This window comes from Lagopus muta, chromosome 16 (genome assembly GCF_023343835.1).
Source record: "Lagopus muta isolate bLagMut1 chromosome 16, bLagMut1 primary, whole genome shotgun sequence".
NCBI lineage: Eukaryota > Metazoa > Chordata > Aves > Galliformes > Phasianidae > Lagopus > Lagopus muta.
Genome location: NC_064448.1, coordinates 1,314,626 through 1,341,736, shown reverse-complemented (window position 1 = coordinate 1,341,736; position 27,111 = coordinate 1,314,626). Strand labels below are relative to the sequence as shown.

Below are 27,111 nucleotides of genomic sequence, written 5' to 3'. Positions count from 1 at the left end.
TAATATGGACATTTTGTGAAGAGATTGTTTTAATGCGCATATGTATACTACTCAACAAATGGATGTTTCTGTGGCTTACTCCAGCAACACAAGTTGTTACAATAGCATAACTCTCAGGCAGAGAACTCCAGTTAGCAGTGAAAGTGGGAGCACCTGCAGAGGATTGGGTCCTGTCACCAATCTTAACCTGAACTCTGCGCTCCTGTCCCCAGGAGTGAATTCCACCACTGAAGGTACTGAGAGCAGTCTGATACAAGCAGTAAAAAGAAATTCTGTCTTTCTCTTCCCATTCATCAGAAATGATCAGATCACAGATCCAATCAGACACTTTGTCGCCAGCACTGTTCTGCCTTAAGAGGATATTATGGTCTCAGAAAAGCTTCTTATGACATGAGAAGGAAAATAAGTACAAATATTCCTCTTCTGTTTAAACACCCAAATGGTTGTTTGTTGATCATAACTATGTAACCTGATAATGCTCATGTGCTGCACAGACTGAGCTGCTTTGTAATGCAGTTTGGTCAGACTTTTCTCAGAAATTAATTCATTTAAAAAAAAAAAAAGTAGCCTGGATTGAATGCAGACATTTATGTGCAAATCAGGATATACAGCCAAAGAGAAGGAAAGGAGGAGAATAAAGGCAGAACCACAGCACTGACTGCATTACATGCAGCAGGTTTGCTGTCCCACCTGCAGCTGATGGCAGAAGGGTCAAGGATGGGGACTACATCCCACCTGAAGGTCCTCTGGCATTGAAGAAAATTAATCAGTCAATAAAACAATTGATTTTTGAGAGGAAAATTGCAGAATGAAGGTAAGAGTTAAAGTATAAAAGAACATACTTAAAATTAAGAAAATCAACACTTTGCATAAACTTGATCGCCATACATTGAGCATCAGGCAGGGCCTGAGCTGCCCATAACCACTCCATGAAAAATGCTTGTATGGAAACCTGCAGCAGAAAACACAGCCATTTAGCACAGTGAACACTAATTTCTTCTCTGCCCCACACACAGTGCCTGCAGTGCCTCTGTGAGTGTTTGCAGATGTGCCTCTCCCAAATTTATATTTATCTGCCTTAATAGCATGGATCAAAACTGAAACCAGTTATGGTGGCTCCTGTAGTGTGGCTGCTTAGCCCCTATTCCAGTTCTGAGTCTTCCTCATCAGGAACCATAGCAGTGCTGTGACAGCACCCAGCTCTTCTCAATGCTTTGAGCAGGGCTCAGGTAGAAAGGAGGAACTCGCAAGTGGGGGAACAAATCTCACAATGGGCTTCACAGTCCTGCTCCTGGGGTCACACCTCAGTCAGCACAGGATGTCAGAGAAGCACATCCAGGCAATGCTATTTGTGACAAACTATTAACAGAGAACAACGGCTTGGTCCAAAACTTATTAGGATAGACATCGTGAATAATATATGGAAAATGAAACGTGGAAGTGAAAGAGAGGATGCAGGCAATAAAAAAGCCTTTGAAAATGCCCTACAGTAAAATACATATTTTCAAAACTACAAGTTCTATCCATTTTTTCCTAAAAGTCATATCCCCATATGACCCTGGGCTACAACAAATATATTAAACATAGATCATTTCTAAGTGTTTTTGGCCTTTGCTAGTAAGCATCAATTATTTGCAAGTCCTACTTCTGGCCACACACACAAACGTCCTGCCCCACTTCAAAGTGAACTCTTCGCTCCTTTCTCCATACTTAAGTGACACAAGATTTTTTTTTTTAATTTAAATATAAAAAATGCTAACTTCCAAGTTGCAGAGGTATTAGGACAAATGAATTCTGCAGATCAGCAAGACCAGCATTGCATGCTCCCCTGTTACCTTCAGCACATATAACAAGGGGTATGTCTGACCCAATGGGATGCCAGCCAGAACTCATCCAAACCCCTTAAAATTCAGGGAGTGTGGTGCCAAGCTAATAAACCCTCATCAGATTTATTACGTAGCACTCAGCACCATGCCAACGCAGCCACCTGGCTCTTTGTTGGCTCAGAGCTTGAGTAGAGAAAGCCTGCCCAAAATACCACACGCAACTACTCAAAAAGAAGCCATATCACCTTTTGCAATTAAATCTTGCCACGAGCTGAATTCATATTAGCAAACAGATGAATAACACTCCTGAAATCTGGGCAGAACAGCAATCCTTAAAAGCAACTAGGCTGAAATGAACGTAAGCAGAGATCTTTCCAAGTCCAGAAGGTAACTCAGGGTGCTCAGGGGTGCCAGAGGAGAAGGCTGCTTATTGCCTGTCCTGCAGCCCTATTTCCTCAAATATCAATGGGTTTCATTTTACTCCTCAGGGCTTCTTATTCAGCGCAGCCATTAACTTCCCCTCACACATGCTCTAGATCAGAACAGCAGTGCTGCTTCCTCCCTTCCCCACAGCTCCACAGGTTGCAAGTTTTCTCTCACTGCCATCCTGCACTGTGCTGGAAGCAATGGGAACACGATTACAGCCAGCCACGAGGAGCTGCGCTACTGGAGCAATACAAAAAGGGAAGGGTCAGCCAAGCTGCCTTTGAGATTCCTTCAATCCAAAACACCAACAACGAGTTCAAGGCCCTTTCATGAACAGAGCCCAAACTTTCTCACTGCCACTACAAGCAGGCCAAATAATTTAATAGCCAGTCCTGCCTGAACTCACTTCTAGTCCATTTTCTAGTCACCATTTCACTTTTTATGATAACATCCTCCAGTAAGGTATTACTTTAAAAAGAGCACAGCAAGAGGACATTTGGTGCTGGCGAGAAATATCTGCAACTGCTTTGGCACCTTACTGGATTTCCTCTAAAGTTGGTGCCCCATGGCCACTCGCAGCACCCCAGCACTGCAGCAGAGGTTTTGGCATGAGCACATTTGCTCCAACCCCAAGAGCTATTTCAGAAATACTATTTTGCTCTAACTTATCTCTGTGATCAGCATCTATACAAATCACCTCTGGAGCCCTCTGCTTTCAGAGCAGTGCATCAACACAACAACACTACCCAAAAAACAAGCCAGCCCAAGGCAAAACCCACAGAACTTTCCAGAACAAATGCATCAGTCAACTTCTTTAAAACCACCACCAACCACACAGTCAGAAGCAATCCTACAGCAACAGATTGATTGAACAGACCTCACAAACACCTCCACAAAAATAAGATAATATTCAAAAATCAAACATAACAGAAAACAAAACACAACCAGCTGCAAAAGGCAGCAGGAGGAATGCAGGACTTACCGCGGTCAGGGAGGACGTGGGCTAGGACCTCCACAGCTGAGGCAGAACACTTCTTTAGGCCCCCAGGCACCTGCCCATAAATAAACTCCCAATCACACCCAGAATCTGTAACAGCTGTTCAATGAAAGGCAGCTTTTTTTTCTTTCTTTCTTTTTTTTCCTTCTTTTCCCCTCCCTGTTTTGCACAGCGGTGTGCAGGTGAGGCAGTGCAGTGGAACTCCTGAAGGGAGCCATTTGTGCTGTAAATACATCTCAGGCTAAGAGAGAGAAACAAAACCTTCAAACAACAAACAAGTAAATATAACTAACAAACTACATCCACTCCAACGTGCCCTTTTGAAGCTCTTAAAATGTTGCTGATGAACTTAAAATGAAAGAAACAACATACATACAAAAAAATACAGGATTTTAAAAAACATTTACCTAATAGAGAACCTGGTTCTCTAATTAAGCAATTAAGGCTCAGCAAGGCAGACGTTCTCATCACATAAAGGTCATTTTAAATGAAGAGGGGGTGGAAAACACTGTTGCAGGGTTGTGTGAATGATTCTCCTCTGATCGGGGGCTGGTTTGAGATGAGCTGAGAATCACTCCATAGCCTGCTTGGATTCCCTCCTGCCTAAGGCTGGAGCAGCACTGCAGCATTCAGTCAGCAGTTCCCTGGTTCTGCTCCTTATGTAACCCACAAAGAACTCTGGTAAGCCCAGAGGGGCTGTTTGGGGTTTACAACAGGGGAAGATGCAGCATAAGTACTACTATTCTATAGGTGCATCGAATGAAAGAGGAGCCACAAGCAGAGGCTGGGGGATCTGAATAGGTTTCAATAGATCTGATGTGATAATTAACATGCATTGAGGGATCTGGGCAGAGCTAAGGGTGACAAAAGATAAAAACAATCCCCACCTTCATTTTAAGTTCTTTTGACAGTTGGGAATATTTTCTGTTTTGCTACTTGTGGTCTGGGTAATGAGATTAGGCCTTGTGCAGCAGGAAGCAGAATTAACTTTGTTTACTTAAAGTGACACCATCAGCTTGGAAAATCACATTTCCATCTGAAATGCAGAGCCTAGTATCATTTCAGATAACCCTTGAGATCATGATAACTAAAGGAGATGAGAGGAGAAAAGCCACGTCTCTCCTTTCCTCGTTTTCCATCTCTCTTAAAGCGCTGTGTGGGGCTGAGAGCCCCCCCTGGGCCCATTCCCCACTGCTGGGACCCCAAAGCTGGAGAAGTGAGGGGGAAGGAGATGGAAACCCGGTGGGCTGCCAGCAGCACTCCTATGGGGTAACAGTCCGGTAACACATTAAAATGTGTTTAATGTTGGCTAAGTTCAGGACGGGGCACTCTCTAAAAAATTTAGAATTCAGTTTGTAGCAGCTGATTGGTTAAAAAAGTCCTTTAATTTAACATGGGCCTTTCAACATATTTCTGCTGGAGTGGCGATGAAGATGCGAGTTGTTTCCATTTGCTGCAGCACACCCAGGCAACAGGACGATCCTTTAGGAAGGGAAGACAGGGAGGGGAGGGAAATGCTTCACAACAGGGTATTTTCTAAATACCAGTTTGTGCGTTGGAACAGGCACGTCTTAAATGACTGGGCTTGCATACACACGAGGGAAAATTGAAAGGGGAAAAGGCATTCTGAATCCTCTCTGTTGTACCTACAAAAAATTGTCATAATTATAATGGCAATAAGGGTTTGCACGGAAGAGTGCTTCTGGTGAAGGCTTGCAGAGACTGAGAGCATTTGTGATGCTTCTCCCCCCGCTTTGCCATCCAAAGCCAAGCACAGGGACTTGTCCACGTGTTATTTATCATTCTGGTACTCGTGACCCACGCCAGTGTTTACAAATCGAGGGAACGCCTGATATCTGGCACAGCCAATACTGCTTCATGTCAAAAAGAGTGACAGGTAAAGAGTAAAATCTGGGCTCGGCACAGAGATGGATCCAAAATACATAAATAACCAATTAAGAGAAAATATTAATAAAAATATTGCTAACAGATCCCAATCTGCTGTTGAGTACCAATTGCCAGTAATAATCTCTATGGTAACTGAACCCTCTTTGGCCTCTCTCTGTATGCAACCAGTGTTTTGTGGTTTTTTTTTCTTCCCTTCCCCTATTTTCATGGAAAGTTTTCAAAACTGGTTTAAATATTATGATATTTTCTTCTTCAAGTGCTAACTGGGAAAAGTATTCACTTTGTCTGTGCCACATTCCTGAGCAGATTTTCCCTTCCTCAGATGACTGCTTTGCAGGGGTGACTCTTTTGCGGCCACTTACCAGGAGTTCTTTTCATGAAATAGGTGAGGGAGGCTTTCAAAATCTAACAGGCTGAAATACTGCCCAGCAAATAAATATAGCAATCAAGAAGATGCAAAACAAAAAACAAACATGCTAAGCACTGACACTGCTTTCAGAAACCTGCGGAATCACAAGCTTTTTTTTTTAAATTGTTATTATCTGGCTGCACATGTCTCTTCTTGCCAGCTGCTCCCCTGTAATCCCAGCGACTTGCTCTGCGCTGTGGTTTTATACATGGGTGTTCCCCTTTCCCAGCCTGCTCTCACACAGGTTTTGGCTACTGGATATAAAAGAAGGCACTGCCTTTTGGAAACAGCATCAACAGCAGATATTTTTCGTGTTACATCAACAGACAGAAAGAAAAATTTTAAAGGAGAACATGCAGAATCCTGTGGATGCTGTCATCCTATACATGTAACACCCAAGATGTTTTACTAAACTTTTCATCATTATACTATGAGTAATTAGACACACCAGGAGATTCCTAAGCAAGCAAATTGGAATTTGCTCTTCTAGAACTATCGTTTGGCTGATGGATTTCTCAGGATGTAGAGTGCCCAGCACTGGTGCAGGGACACAGACCATTTGGTCCTTAGGAGCTTTGCGAAACTGAACCTCCAGCTGAGAGAGAAGAGGCCGACAGGAGCAGGATTCTGCTGCCTCCTGGGGTTGCTCACCTGGGAGAGGTAAACCCTGAGCCTCCACATGCAAGGACAGTGAAAGTATTTTGTCCTGTGAATTCAGTCAAGTTAAAATGGTCCTTGGAGCATGGACTGACGTTCCTTCTAGCCAAGTGTTATAATCACTCGGCTGTGAAGTTATGCTTATGTTTCCATTCTCTCTCTCCTGCCCAATAAACCTTGAATTCCTCTTTTGAAAGACTTCAGAAGACCAACGTGAGAAGTGTTCCCTCTCTGCCTTTAAAGAACAGGTCTCCTTCAAGAGGAAGAAAGTAATATTTAGTTGGAGGATCATGTAAAGTCCCTGTTGGCAGTTTGTGTTTACATATGCTATGTAGACTCCCATTCTGCAACTGCTGCTCCTTCTTACAGCAGCTCAACCAAGTTCCTGGGCTGAGTGTGGAGGTCTTTGAAAATAAGGAGCTGGATTCAGATCCAGATCTGAATTTCCTAATGGATGCTTGTCTTCCATCTGTTTGCATTTGGATGTCTCATAGGATATAAGTGGCAGTTCTGTAGTGTCACACATGAATAAAGTGGATAATTATAAAATTAAAAGATATAACATGCATCTAGGGGAGATAAGACTAGAATTAAAGAGTATAAACAAAACCGAATTTGACGTACAGACTGATATATTTATTCATTAAATATAATAACATAAACAAGACTATTAACTGTCATATTCTAATCATACCATACTCTGCAAAACATACTCGGGAGAAAGTCCTATTGACTTCAGTAGCAATGCTACTTATATTTAAATCACGACCGCAGTAAAACAATATGCCATCATATTTGTGGCTATTTACTGCATACACCCCAAAGTGTTAAACAAAACACCTGTAGCTCACTGAATTGACTCTGAGCTCAGAAGTTCTTTTTGTAAATCTAAGGAAAGCCAGTGAAGAATGTAAAAACCTGTTCCACAAATAATTGAAATAGAGGATTCCCAAGAGCCCCGGCAGGGCTGCTGCCTATCCTCTCTCTCTCCACAAGCACTGCACATATTTTTGCTCAGAAGGTAAAATCGGGGCAAATGACACTTTTTATCAGCAGTGTTAAGATCAGATCTGATTTTTTTTTATATTTTATAGAACGTTGACAGCAACAGTGGAAGCCTCAAAGCAAGAATTTCTCCGTGGAAAGAGTGCACTTACTAGCTTGGGGTAAGCACTAAGGCCGTCTGGAAGGGAAACATGGTTTCAAGAATTCTTCCCTCTTGTACACAGCATCTGTGCCAAGAAGATGCAAAGCAGGACCACATTGAGTCAGTAACAATTTATCCACCCTTTGCACAGCCTCTTTGCTCTCTGCTCAGGGCACCAGGCAGGGGAGATGCAGCTCATGCAAGACCTCGAGTGTGAACAGCACAAGTTGATGAAATCTGAAACGGGGCCTCGTCCCAAATTTGTGAACTGAGCTGAACAGTGAATTGTTATGTCAAATGTTTCATTGTAAAATTCCTCATTAAATTCTTTGGCGTTCACCACACGCTCAGCATAACTTGAAGTGCTGAGAAAACGAACGCTTACTGTGCCATGACAAAGGCCAATGGTTGCCTCTTTACTGAGCTTGATACATATGGTGAAAACATATTGACTAATTACTTGCCATTTTCAAAAACTGACAAACACTCCAAAGTTAGCCTAAGATAATAGGAGAATATGCAGTATGAAGCATAAAGACTGGAGAATCAAGAGGAAGAACAGCATAACTCTGTTACTTCTAATTCCCACTTTCAACATTTCCTTTGACAAATGACTACCAAGGAACAACCCAGCATCCCACTGTTTTAAATTGCTTAATGACAATTGGTAAATTAATGCAGCTGATGAATGCATCTGTTCAAAGCAGAGACCGACTGAAGTAGTGAAGATGAAACCCAGACCCAGTCTTCTCCCAGACACTATCATGATGTAGCTGGGATTTTGGATCTGGGTTCAGTTTTGATATGCCCATTTTATACCTTGATCTGCTGCATGCCAAATGCCAAAAATAGAAAGAATTGGACACTGGCAATGAAGAGCTTCCAGGAAGGTCTGTCTCAAAGTCATCATGGAGGGGGAGACGGCAAGACGCCTTTCACCCACCAGTTGTCCAGATGCTGTTTGTGATATAAAAAGTCACCTGCATGACCCTAACCTGAGCTGCCTTACAGGAGCCCCCCACTCACAGCCTTTTTAAAGCCATCTGATTCCTGGCACCTCTCCACCAAGACAAATTGGTCCACTCATCTGATCAGGAACCTTCCCTAAGCAGTGGGAACAAATGTTTGACAAATTAATTTCAAGGCAGCTCATGGAGTAGAAGCAACATAAAGCTACACAGCTGTAAAAAAAAGTGTTACTGGGTAAATTTTGCCAGTAATGAATGTGTAGCAAGAAACAAATTTAAAATTCAGGCTCTCTGTATGAGAAGACGAGATCTTTGGTGTAGAAGTAGAAAACATGAGGTCTCATTGAAGCTACAGGTAATAGGAATGCAATTACTGCTATTAGAGTTTTATGAGTATAAAACTTGTGCTGCTGTACCCACAATTTAGCGATAATAGGCTTTTCAAAAATCAAAACAATTTAAAAAAAATCAATAATTATCCCCTATTATTTTCCTTTAAATCACCTAGATAATAGAAATCAGAGACCTGAATAAGATGCCTACAGATAATGGCATTGTTAGATTGATAAAAAAAAGGAAGAGTGATCAAGAGTTTGACCCGTTTACCAAAACATTCAAATGTACAAAGTCGTTATTCTACTAGCTCTGATTTTTTTAGGTTCGGGACGAAGCTCAAGCCATGTTTGGATGTTAAATGCACTCATAAACAGAGACTAAAAGTAATTTATAAACATTTTTATTGTATGAGAAATAGTTGCTATTTTAGGGACATGTAAATAATATGATGTCTATCATAAAAGTTTTAGAAGGAGTTTTATTTTCCACCTCATAAACTAAAAATAAAACGCTTTAAATGATTGACTTTCCTTTAAGGCAACTCTTGAGCCTGATTTGATAACACTACCAGTAATGCCTAGTAAAAGTCCTGGAATAAGTCGTGGTGTTTTGAACAGGACCAGACATTATCCAGGCTGTTTTTCATTAATATTGCTGTTTTACTGTAAAAAACCTGGGTAGATCATCACGATTTTGCCCCCCTTGCATAAATACAAGAAGATTTAAAACAGCTTTTTTCCAAAGGGTGGGAAGAACCTTGATTCATTTGCTTTTCAAAGAGTTTGAAAACCTTGAAGTCCCAGAAGAACAAAAGACCAGCAGATGCCTTTCCTGCTCTGGTAGAGTTCCACCTCAGCTTTTCCAAAAGCTCTGAATTGTGTCTGGGTAGAAAAAAAAACCCAATTCTGAATAGAAGCAATTAAAACAAACAAACAAACAAACAAACAAACACCACCACAAATGTTCATATTTACTGAAATGGCTCCCAGGGCAATGCGCCTTCCCCAGGGCTGAGCCCTCGCCTGGCGGGCGCTGCGGGCAGGGCTGGGAGGCAGGAAGCCCTGTGACATGGGATGGTCTCCAGACCCTCCCTATGGTTTTATGTCTTCCACCACTTTGCGTTGGGATTTTTTTCCACTGCCAGGAAGCTCACTGTCAGCGCGTGCCGTAAGCGGCATCACGCAGAGCGGTGGCAGCGCCGGGCGTTGGGTGGGAAGCTCCTTCCACTCCCTCCTGGAGCAGCCGTGCTCTTCTGCAGCTTTTTGTTTCATCTTTAGGTACAGCCGCTGCCGACTCGCATGCAAAACCACAAACTGAAGCCAGCACAGGACTGCTTGCCATGTCTGCGTACAGCAGCGCACAATGGGCTGGGAATGCCTGAGATCATTTCCTTTCCTGCCTTTCATATCGCTGAACTGAAGCCATCACTCGTGTCAAAAGCAAGGGCTGCAGATGAAAGGCCAGTGCATTAAGACAGAGCATAATTGTCAGCCTCTGAGTTTCTGACATTAATCGTTTTACTTAAAGAAGGCAAGGGAATGTTCTTCTGTCCCCTCCACCTCCACTGACAACACACAGGAGAGTCTGGATAAAAATTTTAAAAAAAAGAACGACTCAAAATTTTTGCTAATTAAAAGTAATATGTTTTCCCATTTTTTGGCAATTTGATAACACAAAACACTTACTTGGGGGCCACAGGGGGAAACAAACTAAGACGGATAAAAAATGTTTTGTGTTCATCCAAGCAAGACTATGTTAATGCACATTATCCCATTAATGCACATCAACATTGGGAATAAGCGCGCCAATGCAAGCAAGAAGCATACACTTATCATCATTTGATAACATGTTTAATGACAGATTGACGGTTGATTTGCAAATGTGAACTGGCATCAATGTTGCTAACTTCAGCTTCTGCCGCCTCCTCTGCTATGCCAGCATATTTATGTGCATAATTTGATTTCGCAGCCACACTGTTAGTACATTTTTAATATTAACTATGCAAGAACAGACAGCCGAACTTAAGTTGCACTGATGGTTTGAGTTCATTAGATTGAAAAAGATGGGCAATGATGACAAAGATGGAGATGGCAGCACAACATCAAAGAGGCAACACTTAACAAACACACTCCATTTTGAACAAACCGAACTAACACATTTCATGTTGTCGGCTGCAGCAGAGCCCTTATGTACAACAGTAAGAAAAAAAATATGCTTCTGCCCTGGGCATACTGACAGCAACTCTACAAGAAGCTTAGCAGGCTCCTGGACACACAGTTGTAAGATATTTCACTCATCTCTTGCAGGTAAAGGGGCTGATTCTGGGCTGATGTCGGAGTGACAGCAGCGTAATTCAGCAGACCTACAGAGGAGCTGCTCCTGATTTACACCGGTCCAGGGGAGCGCGCTTGCCTGTTCCCACTCCCCTTCCCTAGTTTGCTTTTCACAGCTGTGATTCTTTATGACGAATAATAAAAAGATTTTGCTGAGCGCTCAGCTCTTGCAGGCACAGCATACGGAGCAGAACTGCAGGTCTGAAAGCCCCGGGGCCTCATGCTGGGGTGCGTGCGATGTCCCCGTGCTGGGGTGGATGCAGTGTCCCCATGCTGGGCTGTGACGTCCTTCCCACCACCCCCAGGCTGGCACTGCACCACGCGGGGCTGCACTCCTGGTGCCTTCCTTGGTGCTCTGAAGGGAATGTGTACCAATGAGCTGGGAAGAGAATATTTCATCCTCTGTTCACATTAATGTCGGGGCATATACTGCATCTAGTATTAATTTGCTTGTTGTGCCGCAATATATAATAAATTTGAGGCAGTAGTTTTATGGAGCAAGTTGTAATTTTAAATTTTATGGTACAAACTGACCATCTGCAGGAATCTGACCATATAACCTCAGCCATTCGGTGCAGACTGTAATGTTAGTACCTCTGAATCACGGCGCAACTATGATTTAGACACACAATTAGATAGACCAGGTCCTAACCAATTCTCTGCCGTCTGAATTACTGCTGAACAGCCTAATAAATGCACCAGACATAGGCCCCTAAAGCAAAGCTTTTAAGAATGTCCTGAAGTTTACTTCTAATCAGCAAAACACCTACTGCCATTACTGCCACTTGGAGCCTGGACCAGCAACTCGTTGTGCTCAGCACTGCACAAACAGAACAAACCCAACTGCTTGGGGACCTCTTTGTGAAGCTCTGTTCTCCTTTCGAGACGCAATGCAGGCAGAGCTCACCTTGAGCCCCTTCTGCATTTGGTGCAGCAGTTTATGAAGAAACTCTGCTGGCTGCCACTGTACAAATGAAAGCGTGTGGCCCCCAAAACTATGCAGGCAGCTTTGTCTTGCCCCAGTGAAGACACAAGAGATCATGGAAGCTTTGTTCAAAGTTCGGGGAACTAAAAAAAGGCAGTACCAAAGTAAAGGACAGCAGAGACAAACGCAAGAATGAGACCACACTGGGTTAAGCTTCTCTTGCTGGCTTTTAAGATAGTGCTGTACCTTTGCCGAGCTGCTCAGGAAGGCACAGGCACTGCAGTGCTCCTGCCCTGAGCAGAGCAGTGGGCAGAGCTGCACAGCCCAGACCCACTGCCCTATGGATTGCTGTGCTGACAGCTGTGCTGCCTCCTCCTCACCTGGGCTTTAGCCATAATTAGAAATAAAAACATTTCCCAAGGAGAGCGAGTTGTGGACACTGCTCACTCATGCTTGCTGATGGAGGATGGGGATGGGGAGAGCAAAACAGTGCAATTTCCAGGCTCTGAAAAAGCCCTCCCTGACTCCGAAGCTGGCCTGCCGTGACCAGCAGCGTGCTAGGTGGCATTGCAGGGGTGTGTGAAATATCTTCCAGCTCCGCATTTCCCCTGCAAATTGCCTGAGCTCCTGCTGTGACCGTGCACTTACAGCACTGGCTGTGGAGCTCTGAGCACAGGGCTGCACAGCCCCACGCGGCTCGAAGAACCATTAGTTCTCCCCAGTCACAATTATCTCTGTTGCTGCGCCTGTGTCCTCTTTCCTGTCTCAACTTAAGTAAGTTGCATTTCTCCTGCTCTTGTTACTGAGTAGATGCAGATGCCACTTTGTTCCGTGTGATTTATAGCCAGTAGCTAATGTTCAGTTATAATTCCCCAGTTTAGACATGAAAAATAGCCTGTAATGCTCAACACAAGGGCCTCTCAACAATGATATATAATTTAAAAATTAACACAAGGACAGAGGAGACGTAGGATTTTGAACTAGGGACTCTCTCATTCAAAGGTTAAATCTCTACAAGGTGAGCTAAAGGAATTAGTTGAGTTATTAAGTAAATGCCTCTGTTATATTTTCCCAGTACATTAGCTGCTGCAGTCTTTTCCAGTTCAGCTGTGTTCAGCCCCAGCATGCTCAAAGTGCAAATGCTCGTGGCACTGCATTCACACATTTGCTTTTTTTCAATGTCAAACAAACCAGAGCTTTTCAGAGCCAAAGGTCAAAGCAGAGGGCCCTCAAGAAAATCTCTTGGGAAATTATGTGATTGTTCTTATGTCTTTATTGTATATAAAATCAGGCTTCAAACATGGCTCGCCCTTTTCAAGCATCTTAAAACTACAAATGAGCCACAACTCATTCCTGCAACACCTAAGTTATGTAAGTGGTCTTGTTAATTTGCAGAATATCTTGCATAACTGATTGCTTGCAGGATCAAACTCTGATGGCTCTGAAACCTCTGCAATGGGAAAGAGCTCCTCTGGAAACACAGAGAAGTTCACTCCCAGCCTCACACAACGAGTCAACAAGAGATCAAGGGGCAGAACCTGCACCCCCAGCCTCATGCTGCCGAGTGCAATCACAACCTCTTTTGTCAAAGCTCAGCAATTCAGAAAACATGCAGAGAGAACAGGGAGTGAGGAGAAGAGTTTGGCTACAGGGACCTTTTGGAGGTGATACTCCTTTCCTATTTTCTGTTCACAATATGAAGATTTAGCTCATACCTTAGGTGTCTGCTGCTGCACTCTGTTTAACCCTGTCTCACTCTGGCACTGAGTATTACATTTATGGATTACAAATTTATTGACATTTGACATTTGCATCAGCTTTCACCTGATCAACAGGAGCTTTGCCTGCCAAGGGGAATTATTATGGAAGATTTCAACAGCCATGGGAATGCCAAAAAGGTCATTAAATCATATCAGAAAAACAATGTGTTCATAGCATTCATACATTTACTCTTGCCAGTAAATCTTCTGGTTGATGCTTGGACCACCTACTGATGATACTCAAAGAGAAGGAGAAACAGAGAATTGAAGAGATGAATTAAATTAAAACCAAATGACATGAAGCCTGGCACAGTGGGATCTTTAATTTTCTACTCTATGAATCCAGAATAAGAAAAAAAAACACAAAACAAAGCACAGTGGCTTGACTTTATCTAAGTTAATTCCCTCAGATAGGCAGGGCTTAACTAAATAATCCTGAGTAATGTGTGCACCCCACATTATTGCGTGCAATTTGTATGTGGGAGGTGCAGGATTCAGAAAACATATGGCACATGGAAAACAAATGACAGGGTGTGCTTTTACACTCTTTTTGGCTATACTTATCATTCGTGTTGATATTTTTTTTGCAGACATGAAAAATGAGTATAGGAACTTTCACCCCAATCTCTTTGGAAAAATACTGAAAGATTTCTTTTTTCTTTTTTCTTTTTTCTTTTTTCTTTTTTCTTTTTTCTTTTTTCTTTTTTCTTTTTTCTTTTTTCTTTTTTTTTGGTGAGTTTGTGATTTATAGAAGAATTCCACATAATTCCTGGGAGCATAGGCAACGTTTTAAATATACACTGATCAAATAAACAGAATTACCTCCCCCGTCGTCTATTCTCTGGATGACAACCTGGGTCTTGCACCATAAAAAACCTCGGCCAACAGATTAGGGCTCCTTAGGTTACAAAGTGAGTTACTGACCTGGAAGCCCACCCACAGCCTATCTGTCTGTATGTCCAGCTTAGGGGAAAGCTTTGCTGAGGACTGAATCACACACAGCTGTTTGCCCCTGAGCTGAGGAAGCACGAAGGAAGCATTCAGATTTGCCCTTACTTGTAGGAGTGGTGTGCTCAGTTTACATGAGAGTGGGCAGCAGCAGGACATGGCATTCACACATCCCAGTGGAACGCCTCTTCTGCGATGTCCCTTGGGATGTAGATCAATAGGTGCTTAAAAGGCAACATCAATCCTCTTAATGGCCCTATAAAGTAAGCCGGTGGCCACTCAGTCCCTATAGGAATCAATGCCAGTAGCTTGACTTGATCTCCGAAATACAGCTGTTGTTGTGCAGCCATTGCTGTGTTTGCAGCAAGTGGTGCAGCATGCAGCTACAGGGTGACAACCAAAGACTGCTTGGAGAGCAGCAGAGGGCAGAGACAGGGAACTGTGCACTGAATTGCTTCTAACCTTGGTTTGGAACAAGACAGAGAAGTGGAGAGATGGAGATGTGGGATGGAGGTATCTGCTGGCAGCTGAGCACTATGTCAGGTTATTGCTTGTACATAGTGAGACACAATTCCAGGGAACCTGTGGTTTATGGTATAAACTTGGAGTTTTTTAGAAACAGGGAATGGCTGGGAGTTTTCATTAAATGAGCTCATGAAAACAACAAGTTTGCAGTTAGGATTCAACAGTTGTACAACAGGAGGAGAAAAACACTTTTGTTTGTGTACAAAAAAGAAGCAGAAAGCAGACCCAGAAGGGATCCCTGTAGCATCGTCCATGCACAGCAGAACAAGTAGTTTGGTCTCATCTGAATTACTGGTTGAAGCTACTACGAATTCTGCAGTAAGACTGCAATTCCTCTTCTGTGTACAGTTCAGAAAGAAATCTAATCCTGCTACTGCTGGCTGGGAAACCCTCATGGAAAAAAGAATGGGAAAAGGAGGGGGAACTTAGGTTTGGGGCTTGATATCACTGGCTGGGATTTTTTGACCCAACCCCATATGACTATTCTGATTTTCTTCCTCACTGCTATTCAGTCTGAAGAGGAAAGCAGAAAAATGTCATAAAGAAAGTCTCAGCAGTGCTCAGCTGCTGGGCGCACCTCCTGTTACAAAGGACTGTGCATGCTCAGGGCTAGGGAATGGAATACAAACACAGTCGTTCACTTATAGCTGGAGGCTATGAGCTCGATGGCACAGAGGAAGCTCTAGCTGGTAGTGCTGCAGAGAGGATATCCCAGAGGGAACCGCAAAGCATCCTCATGCACGAAGGCTTTTGGGGCTTTGGCACAGACAGAGTAACCTGACTTTGACCTTCACCAGGCCTGCAGAGCACTGCTGGGAGAGGCAGGAGAATTGAGATCACAGGGAAGCCATGGCCTTACTGATCTCTCTTTAGGGTGACCCTGTTTTGGTTCTCCAATGCAGCCCAAGCCCACCATTTTCATCCCTTCCCAGGCCTCCTGCTTGGCTGTGTGAATTACAGACGAGCTTTGCAGTAGAGAGAGAAAACAGAAGATGCTGATAATGCTCTGGTAAACGATGTCACACACCCTCACCATTCTGCTCCTGGTCTGATTTGATGTCTCGCAGCTGCTGCTGCATGCACAGGGTTTCCATGCCAGGTCAATCAATAATAAATCAGAAACTACCAGGGCAAGGGGGCACCGGGGACACTGAACATTCACTCTGAGCCTTGTGACTTTTTTGCAGTAGAGGCTTCCCAAAAGAGGCACTCCTTCCTTTCCTCTGTACCCCCTCTGCTTCAGCAAAGCACTGAGCAAAGGGTTGTTGCTGGCCTCAGAAATGGGCAGGCGTGGGGAGGCAATGTGCCACCAGCAGGACCGCTTTGTCACTCGATCTGATGCAGCTGCTGCAGGCACCGGAGGGGGGCAACCACATGAAAACCACTCCAGCCACCTCTCCTTTCCCTTCAAAAAATGTCACTGTGGCACTCTCCACTTTCTATAACAATGTTTATCATTGTTCCTCGATTGTCTGGGACAATAAATGGTTAGAAATGAGCATATATCACCAGGAAATCTCTGCCTGCCCCTTCCCCCAAGCAGTGTCATAAAAACGTACAAATTCACATTAATAATGAAGTGCATTTCCCTGAGAAGCCACTGTGTATCTCAGGGAGAGCAGGCAAGGTGGCAGTTGCTGCAGAGTTTCCTATTAAAGAGCAGAGCAAATACTCATAAATCTGATGAGGGGCCAAAGCACATGTTAGGGCTGTCTCCCTCTTAATGGAACCTTTTCTGAAATGAAAAAAATATATATCTCGATACATTCAGGGTATTCATTAGACATGACAACCTCCTCCACTCCCCCGTCCTTCCCTCCCCCATCCTGCATGTGCTGACCCCTGGCAGAGGAGCTGCGCTGAGTGCTGGCAGGCAGGGATTTTGGAGGGGAGGAGGAATTGTTTTGTTTTAATAAAGAGAACGTGCAAATTTCCAGCAAGGAACAAGCCTCCTCCTTCCCCACCTCTCCCTCCTTTGCCCAGCATGCTGCTGCCATTCCCTCTCTTTCCATGCCCCCAGCACACCCTCCTCTTGGTCCTCACTGCACTTTTCGCACACATTCGGAGCCAACAGAGCCAGCGCAGTGCCCCAGAGATGGACACCCCTCATAGAACTGAGTGTCGGAGCCTTCCAGCCACCTCCCACCAGCTCGTGCTCTTGGGAATGCACAGCCCCCCAGAGCAGGCAGGATGGAGCCTTGGGCCCCTTGGCTTTCCTGGAGGCTGTGACCAGTGTAGTGCCTTGATGCTACACGCCTTATCATGGGCTGAGAACCAGAGTCTGCTGCCCCTTTCCTGGAACTGAGATGCTCTCAAACAAGAAACACCGTCACAGTTATGAAATAAGCTCTGTGCTGTGCGTGGCTTCTTCTGCCCCATTCTTCTGCTCACAGGCAGGGTCCTGAGCAGTATCTGCTGCTGTGAATCCTGCGTGGCTCCGCTGATGCACGAGAACCACAGCATGGAGCTGAGCTTCCCACACCAACACATCCCACCTCCACGCACGGACAGACCCAGCTCCCAGCCCAGGAGAGGCAGAATAAGGCCTGAGTGCTACAGCTTAATAATCATGAATTATCTGTTCATTATCCCAATAAATAGAGAGAAATCTCTTACTCTTTTCCCATAAAGCCATATCTACACTTTTCCTCATTTTTCATCTGTGCTCCATCATATTTGCACAGAGTGATCATCCTGCTAAACAACATGTTTATTGGAAGGTGCTGTTGAGGGTTGGATGCTGCTCAGTCTTTTCCTTCTGTTATTGATCTTCACTACTTGGTTGACGAGGTGTAAAATGTGTCCTCTTCCTTTGAAATTTCACTGGGTAACACTGCTCCACTATAGATTATGAAGGCTGTAGAATTTAATAATATCAGATGCAGCAAGGAGAAGGTAAGATTTTGATATCCTTATGAATACTGAATGCTCGATGAAGTAGGTGCTATTCAAGGTCAGTTAAGATCTGGTCAAAATACTTACAGGTTGCTTCTCTTTGTGCCTTGAAGAATTCCTGCCTTTTGGGGGCATTTCCTGTATGTTCATACAGTGCCTGGGAACAATATGGGGTAACCTGGTGTGCTGCATGAGCTAATACAATTTTGACAACACTGATCTTAATAGCAACCTGTAGTATTCATAAAAAGCAGGTAAATCTGCATGGATGCATCCATGCTGATGCACCCTGATCTGCCCTGACCCAGCTCTTACTGAAGCCAAGAGCAAACTCTTACTGCTGGATTTACAAGGGTGAGTGCTAGACTGAGAACATGTTGGGCAGGGCAAGTTCCAAGTTTTCAGAATGCTGAATTTCAAAAATTCCTGATCTGCTGCTTTTGGGGAATGGTGAGAAATTTCCAAGGACTGGAAGGACTGGGCTTTCACCAGGGTGGACTGGAGGGAGGAGGGGCAGCTGGGGCAATCCCCTGCTGAGGGACTGCAGCACAGAGGCCCACCTGAGCCTGTCCCTGTTGCCTTGCTTCGTCTTCTAATGTGTGGCTTCAGACAACTGATTCTTGCAATTGGCCTTGCCTGTGTAACACCCATACTGGCTAATAGCAAAACATGATGTTCAGAGCAGCTCCTCCAGCTCCAGAGGGGAGGAGAAAATAAAATCCATGGAAGAAAAAAATCTTCTATTTTGGTATACTTAACACATACAGTTATCTGCGTGTCCTATATATCATTTAACAAATTGCTTTGCAATTCTTACAGGGCGTGGTATAATGACTGATTTAAAATCACTGCATTGCTTAAACTGCATTGTTCTTCATCAAGTTGAGTCATTTTTATGTGAAGTGTCAAGCTCTCTAACAAATAACTGCTGCCAGACAAATCAAGTTCCTCATCTTAAAGCTACGGCTAAATAGTTTATAGCTTTAATCTGCTCACTGAGGTGTGCAGTCTATGACAGTAATTATAAATGCAAGGAGAAATTATAGCTGAATGCTTTAACTGCATTAGGAGCCATTTGATGAACAATCATGATTGCCTGTTCATTTTCAACAATAGAGGGCAAGTTAGTGTCAGTGCATTAGAGGATTTTCAGTTCTGCTCTGCTCTTTCTTCCATTTACCACAGAATGTCAGTTGTCTCCTATAAAGTAGAAAAAAAAACACTGCAGAAGCTTTAAACTTGATGGTTAAAAAAAGACAAAGGAGGAAACAGAGAAAAACTGTTTACCATTATGACTCATTTTTTTGTTTTGCAGCAGCCTTATTTCCAATTAGTTCATTTCAGGTAGCTGCTTGTTTGCTCATCAGGGCCTTTAGTGAAGCAATCTCTCCAATTAAGTTGGTAAATTTAACGTTATAGAGACTCATCTCTGTAAAAAGTTGTAGAGAGCAAAGAGAGCCTCGGTCACCAACAGTGACAGTCAGTGCCACCACCCGACTTTACAGTAAGGGATAAAATTCTGCCCTGCCTTTTGGCTTGTTTTTTCCCTTGGAACAACATAAAAATTCTAATTCAACTGCAAAAAAGGAAGAAATCCTCTCTGAAGGTATAAGTCATCATACAAATTAGTTCTGATTAAGCCACGCTCCCTAATGTTCACGGGGTTTCTTTGAAGAAGAGCAATAAAAACAAATATGAAGTAGGTTAAATGAAAAGAATAGAGACATCTGATTGTTGTATATTACACATAATTTTACATTATATTACTAAGCCCATATCAGTTAAAGGAACTCAAGAAAACACTGAAGAGGAACATAAAACAGATATGTGTGTCTTTACATTTAAGAAGAATTTATAGCGAATTTCTTATAAACAGCCTCACAGAGATCTTAAAAATAAATCCATACGCATAACACATTTTTCTACAGTACCAACCCAGGTTATTCATTTATACTTTAATGATAGTCAACATTTTAAAATATCACCTTTAACAGTAAATTTCATTAAAATATAAAAAGTATTTTATGTATTTCTGTACTTCGGATACACTTTCCACTGTTTTATTTCCATTTATTTCCATATATTTTTATGTCTATGCCACTGCAGTATTGCCTACAAGTGAATGCAGATGCGCGTGCATGTTGTAGGAATTTTGGTGTGCTTTATATTCCCCGTTTCTCAGCACTGTGCTCTCCTCTATGTTAGTATTCAAATGCATACCGAATCTTAACAATAACATGGTAAGAATAAGCAAACCCTGAAAATCCCTGTTATATGATTTAGTCTCTTTGCAGATCTCAGGAAGGAACCATACGAACAAACTGTGGCCTCCACGCTTCCAGCGCAGCCAGAACTTGGGTAGGCTTACAGTCATAAAACCTTTACAGTGCTATCCAAAATACCCCATCATTTCACACAATTTGTGCTATCATGCATACCAACTCAAATTATAGTTCCAGATAACAGTGCTATCACTCTGTCATTGCCACTTAAATATATTTTTTCAAAGGTGAGGTACAACCTGCATCTTGATGTAGATTAGAAAAGGATGAGTATTAAAAGGATGGCAATCTCTGGGTACCCAAAGGCAGGCAGGACAGTGCCTTATTTATGCAGTCACATCCACCTGAATAACACTCGTGATGTGTCTGTGTGGGTTATTACAGTGCAGAAAGCCTTTTTTCCCCCCTCAGATTTTTTTCTTTGTGCTTATTCTCCAAATCCTGAGGAACAATAACATGTTTATGTGGGTGGGTGTTTGGTTTGCCTCTTCATAATAATACGGTGCTTTTAAAACCAAATCTGAAACATTTGTCAGGTATTAAACCACGAATATGCCAAAATAACTGTTACATTAATATATTTGGCAGATAGCTTTTGTTTGATAGAACCCAAATTATTGGTTTGCTCTGATATCTCTTATGTGAAAACGACGAATGTCAGAGTCTTATTAATCATTAACTGGTGAGGAAGGAAATGAAATATGGTATATTTTTCCCAACCAACCTCCTGTAATTTCCCAATATTTTGGAGGTATATTGATTTTGAATGGTAATAAAATGGTTAAGCACAAAATCTGTTATTTTCAGATAAACAAGGTACGTTTGTTTCTTCCTTTTGTGTTGGGTTCTAATGTTGGGTTAAAAATGCCTACAAAGAAATGTAAGGATGTTAGCAGTACGGAGAAAATTAAATCCCTTCCAGTTGGACTGAATTTTGCCTGTTGAAATATGCAGAAAGAATAAATCTGGTCAAATAGAGACTGCACATACAAGATGTGTGTAAAACTTCAATCTTACTGCACTTCAATATTACACACTATAGCAATAGCTTCTATTACCCATCCCAAAGCAACCTTTTGATTAGTGGCTTAAATTATCCAAAAGCAGCCTTTTAAACAGAGCGTAAGTGACGCACAGTCCTTGTGCTGGCTGCATACAAAGAATGTGTTTCTTAAAGCTTCATGAATATTTGCAGCAAACAAATGTGAAATCTTCACACAAGCAAGTATTCATCTTCGGAGTGCTTGCACCCTCAATTAGCCAGAGAATAGCCACAATAGCAGGTGGCGTGAGTGACAACTCACAACACATCCTTAATTTTGACTGTCTGGTGAATTCATTTCCCAAATGTGATTCAAGTAATGAACATGATGGAGAAAATCTGAGTCTGCACATGATTATTCTGCAGATGGAAGCAGAGCCTGAGTTTGCTGGTGAATTTGCTGGGAATGACTAAGAGAGCCTTGCTGGAAATAAACGTGTTAGAACAGAAAACTTCTATTTGGACTTTCAGTAGAAGTTCTGCATATTTATTTCAATCAAGAAGATTTGAGTTTGTGAATCAAGTAAAATTAAAAATGCAAAAACGGTGTGTAATCTGAACATGACATTACATATCATAAACACTGGCAGTGGCAGCACTTTGGTCGGTGTATCCTTCAGCCAAAAAAAAAAGTATCAACAGTAATGCAGAAGTATCATATTAACACGTCTTGGAAATATAACTGCGTAAAAGAAATCTCAGTGCTTCCTGAAAGAAGAGCCAGCCCCCCCAGCCCACATGAAACCTTGTGCAGAAGTCAGTGGTATCACAGACTGACACGGCCACCAACGGGAAACAAAATGCAATTAAATGTCTTCAAGATTAAAAACGAAATGAGCAGAGACATGAGCAAGGTTAAAGCGATGCGCCAGGAAAGGCCACTCCCAACAGTAAGTGTTGGGTACATGTAAAATATCAACAGTTTGTACAGTGAGGAATGTCCAAATATCAGTGAAAGAATAGCTAAACTTGTAGACATAAACTTCTCAGTTATCAGTAGATTCTTGAGACTAGGTTTGAGTGTATCCGGAACGCGGGCTATTTATTATTTATTAATTTGACATTTGAATTGCCTTCTTTTCCCCCATCAGAATCAGATTTACAGATGCATTAGCACTGAGGGAGGTAACAATCTTTTGGTGTTCAGTGCCTTTTTTTTTTCCTGCTTTTTCCATTCTTACTGCAAAGAGTAGCATTCATTTCTTGCATTCCACATTGAAGTGCATAGGATGTGAAGCAATTCTTAGAAACAAAAAGGGAAGTGAGTACTGAGAAAATATTAACAAGAAGCAACTTTTTTTATATAGTTGTTCTGCATTTGTCAAGCGCTTTTCCTGAAAACATTATAAAATGAATAGGTACATGCAATTAGTTTAATGAAGCAACAGTACATTATGCATTTTATAGTGTTTTCCTACATTGAATAAAGTATGAATATTTAAAGAGGCCTCCTTAAAAGGATGAAATAAAAACTCACTATAGAGCATGCATACCTTAAGAGTTATTCTTCATCCACTTCTGCTACAAATTGTGAATGGTGTTCTGGTGACTTGCTGTGTGTTTTGCTTAGATGAAGTTTTACAGCATGTTTGCTCGCAAATGTCCGACAGCACAACTTACATTTGAACTTAGAGTCTGTGTCCTCTTCTCCAGCTATTGTTTCAGGAGACCTTTGAACTGAAACTCTGGAGATTTCTTGCTCTACCTTGGTTTGCTGCTCCACAGCCAGCCTGTTCATGTCTTTCATTTGGAAACCTAGATGGGATTCTAAGTGGCTAATGTAAGTAGATGGGGTTCGAAACTGAGATGCACAGTCGCTGCAATAAAAGACTGGATGCCCTTTGTCCATGTTTTTCAAAAACTTTGTTCCTCCAGTTTTCCTAAGTTGGTACTTGACATTTGCCAACCAGTGGCTGATGGTGGTCATTGACAGTCCGGTAAATTTTGAGATCTGCATACGCTCCTGTGGGCCTAGATCTGATAATAAATATTTACCTTCGGATGTCTGGAAGAGGCTGGAAGCAAACTGAGCTTGCAAAATGAGAAGATGCTGAGGGTTCCAGTTTGACTGCCTGCCCTTCCTTTTATGCAGAGTGGAGACTTCTGTTGAGACGTCTTCAAAGCGTCGGACATCTATTTCCAACTTCATAGATGGGATCCTTGAAGATGCAGCAGGTTTTGGCGTAGTAGCTTTGGGAAGAACTTTGACCATATCAGCAATGTCAGACAGAGCATGTTTTTGAGGTGGAGAAGTACAGGATTGTGCTTGAGCTGACTCAGCTTTCTTGCCTTTAGATTTGGTCAGGTCAATAGGCTGATCATTATTTTCAAACAAATAGTGCCTGGTTACGCTTGCAGGCTTTGGTGGGGTTGGAGTAGGAGATAAAACTGGCTTCTCCATCATATTTAAATTAGATTTGTGGAACATAGAAATCGTGCTAGAGCTGGGGCTGGAGTTGGACTGGGGCCGTAGAGGCTCAGTGGCTTTGCCCAAGTGATTATTCAGTACCGACTGCAGGGCACTGAGAGGGTTGACACAAGGCAGCTCTGATGAATGGTTGGCAGCAGCACAACCATTACTAAGAGAAGCTGTTGTTGGTTCCTTGAGGGCTGATTTTTCTTTTCCACTGTCCTCTTTAATTTTGTCTTCCTCTTTCAAGGGACATGGTTCTGTCTTTTTTGGCTCCCCAGAGGCTTCAGATTTGAGGATAGGTCCCGTCTCAGTCTGGCTGAGTGAAACATGCTCAGCTTGAATGCTCTCTTTAGCATAGTCCTTTTGTACCTCCTCCCTGTCATCAGTTTCCTTCTTCACTTGAGTGCACTGAGCCACGTTTGCTGAGATAGGGACGAGAGGCATGACTTTCCACTTTGGAGCTATGGGCCTCAACTTGTTGGCCATTGTTGGCCTGATTTGCAGTACTTGGGAACCCACAGGCAAAGATGGCTTAGCTCCTTCTGAGAGCTGATAAGCTGCATGGATGCTGGGATATGCGCTCCAGCTAGGTGCTCCATTTTGAGCTTTATTGATGGCCGTCGTGACAGTGTTCTCCAAAGACTTTAAAATGTCCCCACCACCTTTTGAACCATCTTCTAAATCTTCTTCTCTGAGGTACTGGTATTTCATTGTGGGATCCAGTGGTTTCTGAAGAGCGTCCTCATACTCTTCAGTTTTTACTGCTTTCTCATCTTTGTTTGCATCATCAGCTTTATCTTTTTTACTTTCTTTTTTAATTTCAGATGCAGGAGCTATGCATTCTGCAGATGATGATTTACTGATTGATTTCGACACCGGGCTGTCGTTGGCTGGTGCTTCAGAGAGAGACTGCATTTTTTCCACAGCTAAAGGATCTAGAACAAGTTGCTTTCCTTTCTTCGAAGCTGAACTTGTGACTTTCAAGAAGTGGCCAGTAACCATCATGTGGGTCGTGAGCTGCTGCAAGGTGTCATGGGAACTTCCACACTCCATACACTTCAAAATCTGGGATTTGCAGGCCTCAAACTGCCACGTATAGCTGGCACCATTCTGGTAGCCGTAGCGGTTGTTGGAGGATAACTGCAGGTTCCCGTTCTTCTGCGGGGAAAAAGTGTCTGAGAAAGACCCCGTTGTGGAATCGGGGGAACAAGGCCTGTTAACGTCAAACACGCGTTTCTTTGCTGGAGTGACCATTTTTGAAGAAATGGTTGGTACCGGCTCCTTCAAAGGCACTTTTTGGTAATGTTTTGTTTTTATCATGTGAACGCTCAAATCTTGAAGGGAATCAAAGGAATCACCGCAGAACATACACTTCAGAACTTTTTGTGCATCTTCCTTGTCCATGTCCTGGAAAGCCCTTTTTCGAGGCTTAGAGTAGCTGGTAGGTCTGTGCTTGTCCTTTTTGTGGTTGTCATCTTGGTAGTGACCTGTTTCATTCATATGAACTGTTAGTTCGACCAGCGTGTCGTAGGCTGCGCTGCACTGCCGGCACCGAAACCTGCTGGCACCAGTGAACACCGTCCCACACATTTTGCTGCTCTGCCGGTAGAGCTGGACGGAGCTGAACAGGTTGGGTTTCGAGACAGGTCTGGAAGGTAAATTCTGCTGTAAGCTTTTTGACAGTGCGTCTTGATGCCAATCAAAATCAGCTTTGTTCCCTCCATTTCTGTTGTCGCAACTCCTCTTTTCAGAGTTGGACAACTTGAAACCCAGCCCCAAGCCTGTCCAGTAAGAGTCTGACAGTATGTTGGCATAGACTGCTGTCATTTTATCCATGCAGTTGTGTGCTTCATTCTGGGCTTTGGGATGGGTGCTGGTTTTTGGATCCTGCGGCTCTCTAGAGCAAATGCTTTTAACATCTGTCACATGGTCACTACCATCACTCAGCAGTGATTCATTTTCTGCATCTTGGGTAGATATATGACTGACAGGGGAATTCTGGTAGCTGAAGTTCCCTTTCTGCTCAGGACCCACATCATGTTCCTCATCCGTTCCGGTGTCATTGCTGCCCTGGAGCTGACCAGTTGAATTGTCATCATCATCTTCTTCCTCCTCCTTTATATCTTCCTCTTCCTTTAAATCTTCCTCTTGGACGTAACCTGAAATGTAACGTCAATATATGAAATAATTTGTTAATGGAGAACACTGCAGTTCAAGGTTTCTAGTTTCACTATGTGTTTTCTTTACCAGAGTTCATTTTAATCTACAACTTTAATGCCTGTTAGTTCTGGAAGTGAAAAAAGCCAAGTGATGTCTCTTTTTGTGAAGGTTGCTGCATGTTATTGGCAGATGATCATAATTCTTTATAACTGCCAGAGATTCTGAGTTAATAATTTTCCTGTCACGGGACTGTAATTCTAACTGTCCTGTAATAGGACAGTTGGAAAATTCATATGTAAGAATTTAAAGTTTATATTAAAAGCTTCAATTCTACCAAATTGTTTTTAGCCTCAGTGAAAGGAAGGGTAGAATTGGCAAAGAACAGAAGACAAATAACTGCCATAATCTGCCTGGTTCATAGAATCATCTAGGTACAGTAATCTTTTACCATTTGATCACCTGAAAAAGCACTTTAGAATATACACAAATAATTTATATGTCAAAATACAACATTTGAAAGCACTGATAGGCTTAAGTGGAACTCTTTTGTTTGTAAAAGTAATGTACTGCGTACCATAAAAGCAAATTGCACTTCAATAAAAACAAATACATGTATTTCAGGGCAAGAACCCTGAAATTGCAGAACAGGATGTGACAGAGGTAGACCAAAGTATAGCACTGAAGAAGCAGGACAAGACCTGAATGATCTTATTTGAAAAATGAGCTAATTAATTAATAAGAAGAACTTGATACTGGAAAAGATGTAAATTTTAAAATTAATTAAGGAAATCTGTATTTTTCTTTTTTTTTTTCTTTTATTTTTCCTCCCTTATAACAGCAGTGCTTCTACTGAAGTTATGGGAGATAACATGGGCAAAAATAGTCTGAACAGCGGAGAAAAGGAGAGTCTTAAGCATGAACCATTTCCATGGCAGTCAGTGGATAAATTCCCGTCAACTCCTCACAATCAATGACTGCCTTCCAGAAGTGATGGAGAGAGCAGGTGGCTCAGACGTGTTTTTACCAAAAAAAAAAGGTGAACATTTTTTTACCAGATGTTGCAAAACAATGCATGCAATCCAGTGCTACAGCCAGCCACCCTTCAAAAGCGCTGGTTTCAGAAGTCTTCACAGGAGATACGTTGGTGCACTCAT

At 42.6% G+C, this 27,111-nt stretch overlaps 2 protein-coding genes across 6 annotated transcripts in view; both read right to left on the bottom strand.

The window, feature by feature from the left end:
• Positions 1-27,111, bottom strand: part of DOK5 (docking protein 5) — a 514,932-nt gene that overhangs the window by 349,984 nt on the left and 137,837 nt on the right. The gene's annotated exons all lie outside the window — the stretch shown is intronic.
• Positions 1-27,111, bottom strand: part of TSHZ2 (teashirt zinc finger homeobox 2) — a 211,821-nt gene that overhangs the window by 57,610 nt on the left and 127,100 nt on the right. For 2 of the 4 annotated variants that reach the window (XM_048963013.1, XM_048963014.1), the window contains exon 2: positions 22,878-25,956. In XM_048963013.1, coding sequence (XP_048818970.1) covers positions 22,886-25,956 — 3,071 coding nt within the window. In that variant the 3' untranslated portion in view covers positions 22,878-22,885. The other 2 variants (XM_048963016.1, XM_048963015.1) reach the window with 2 other exon arrangements.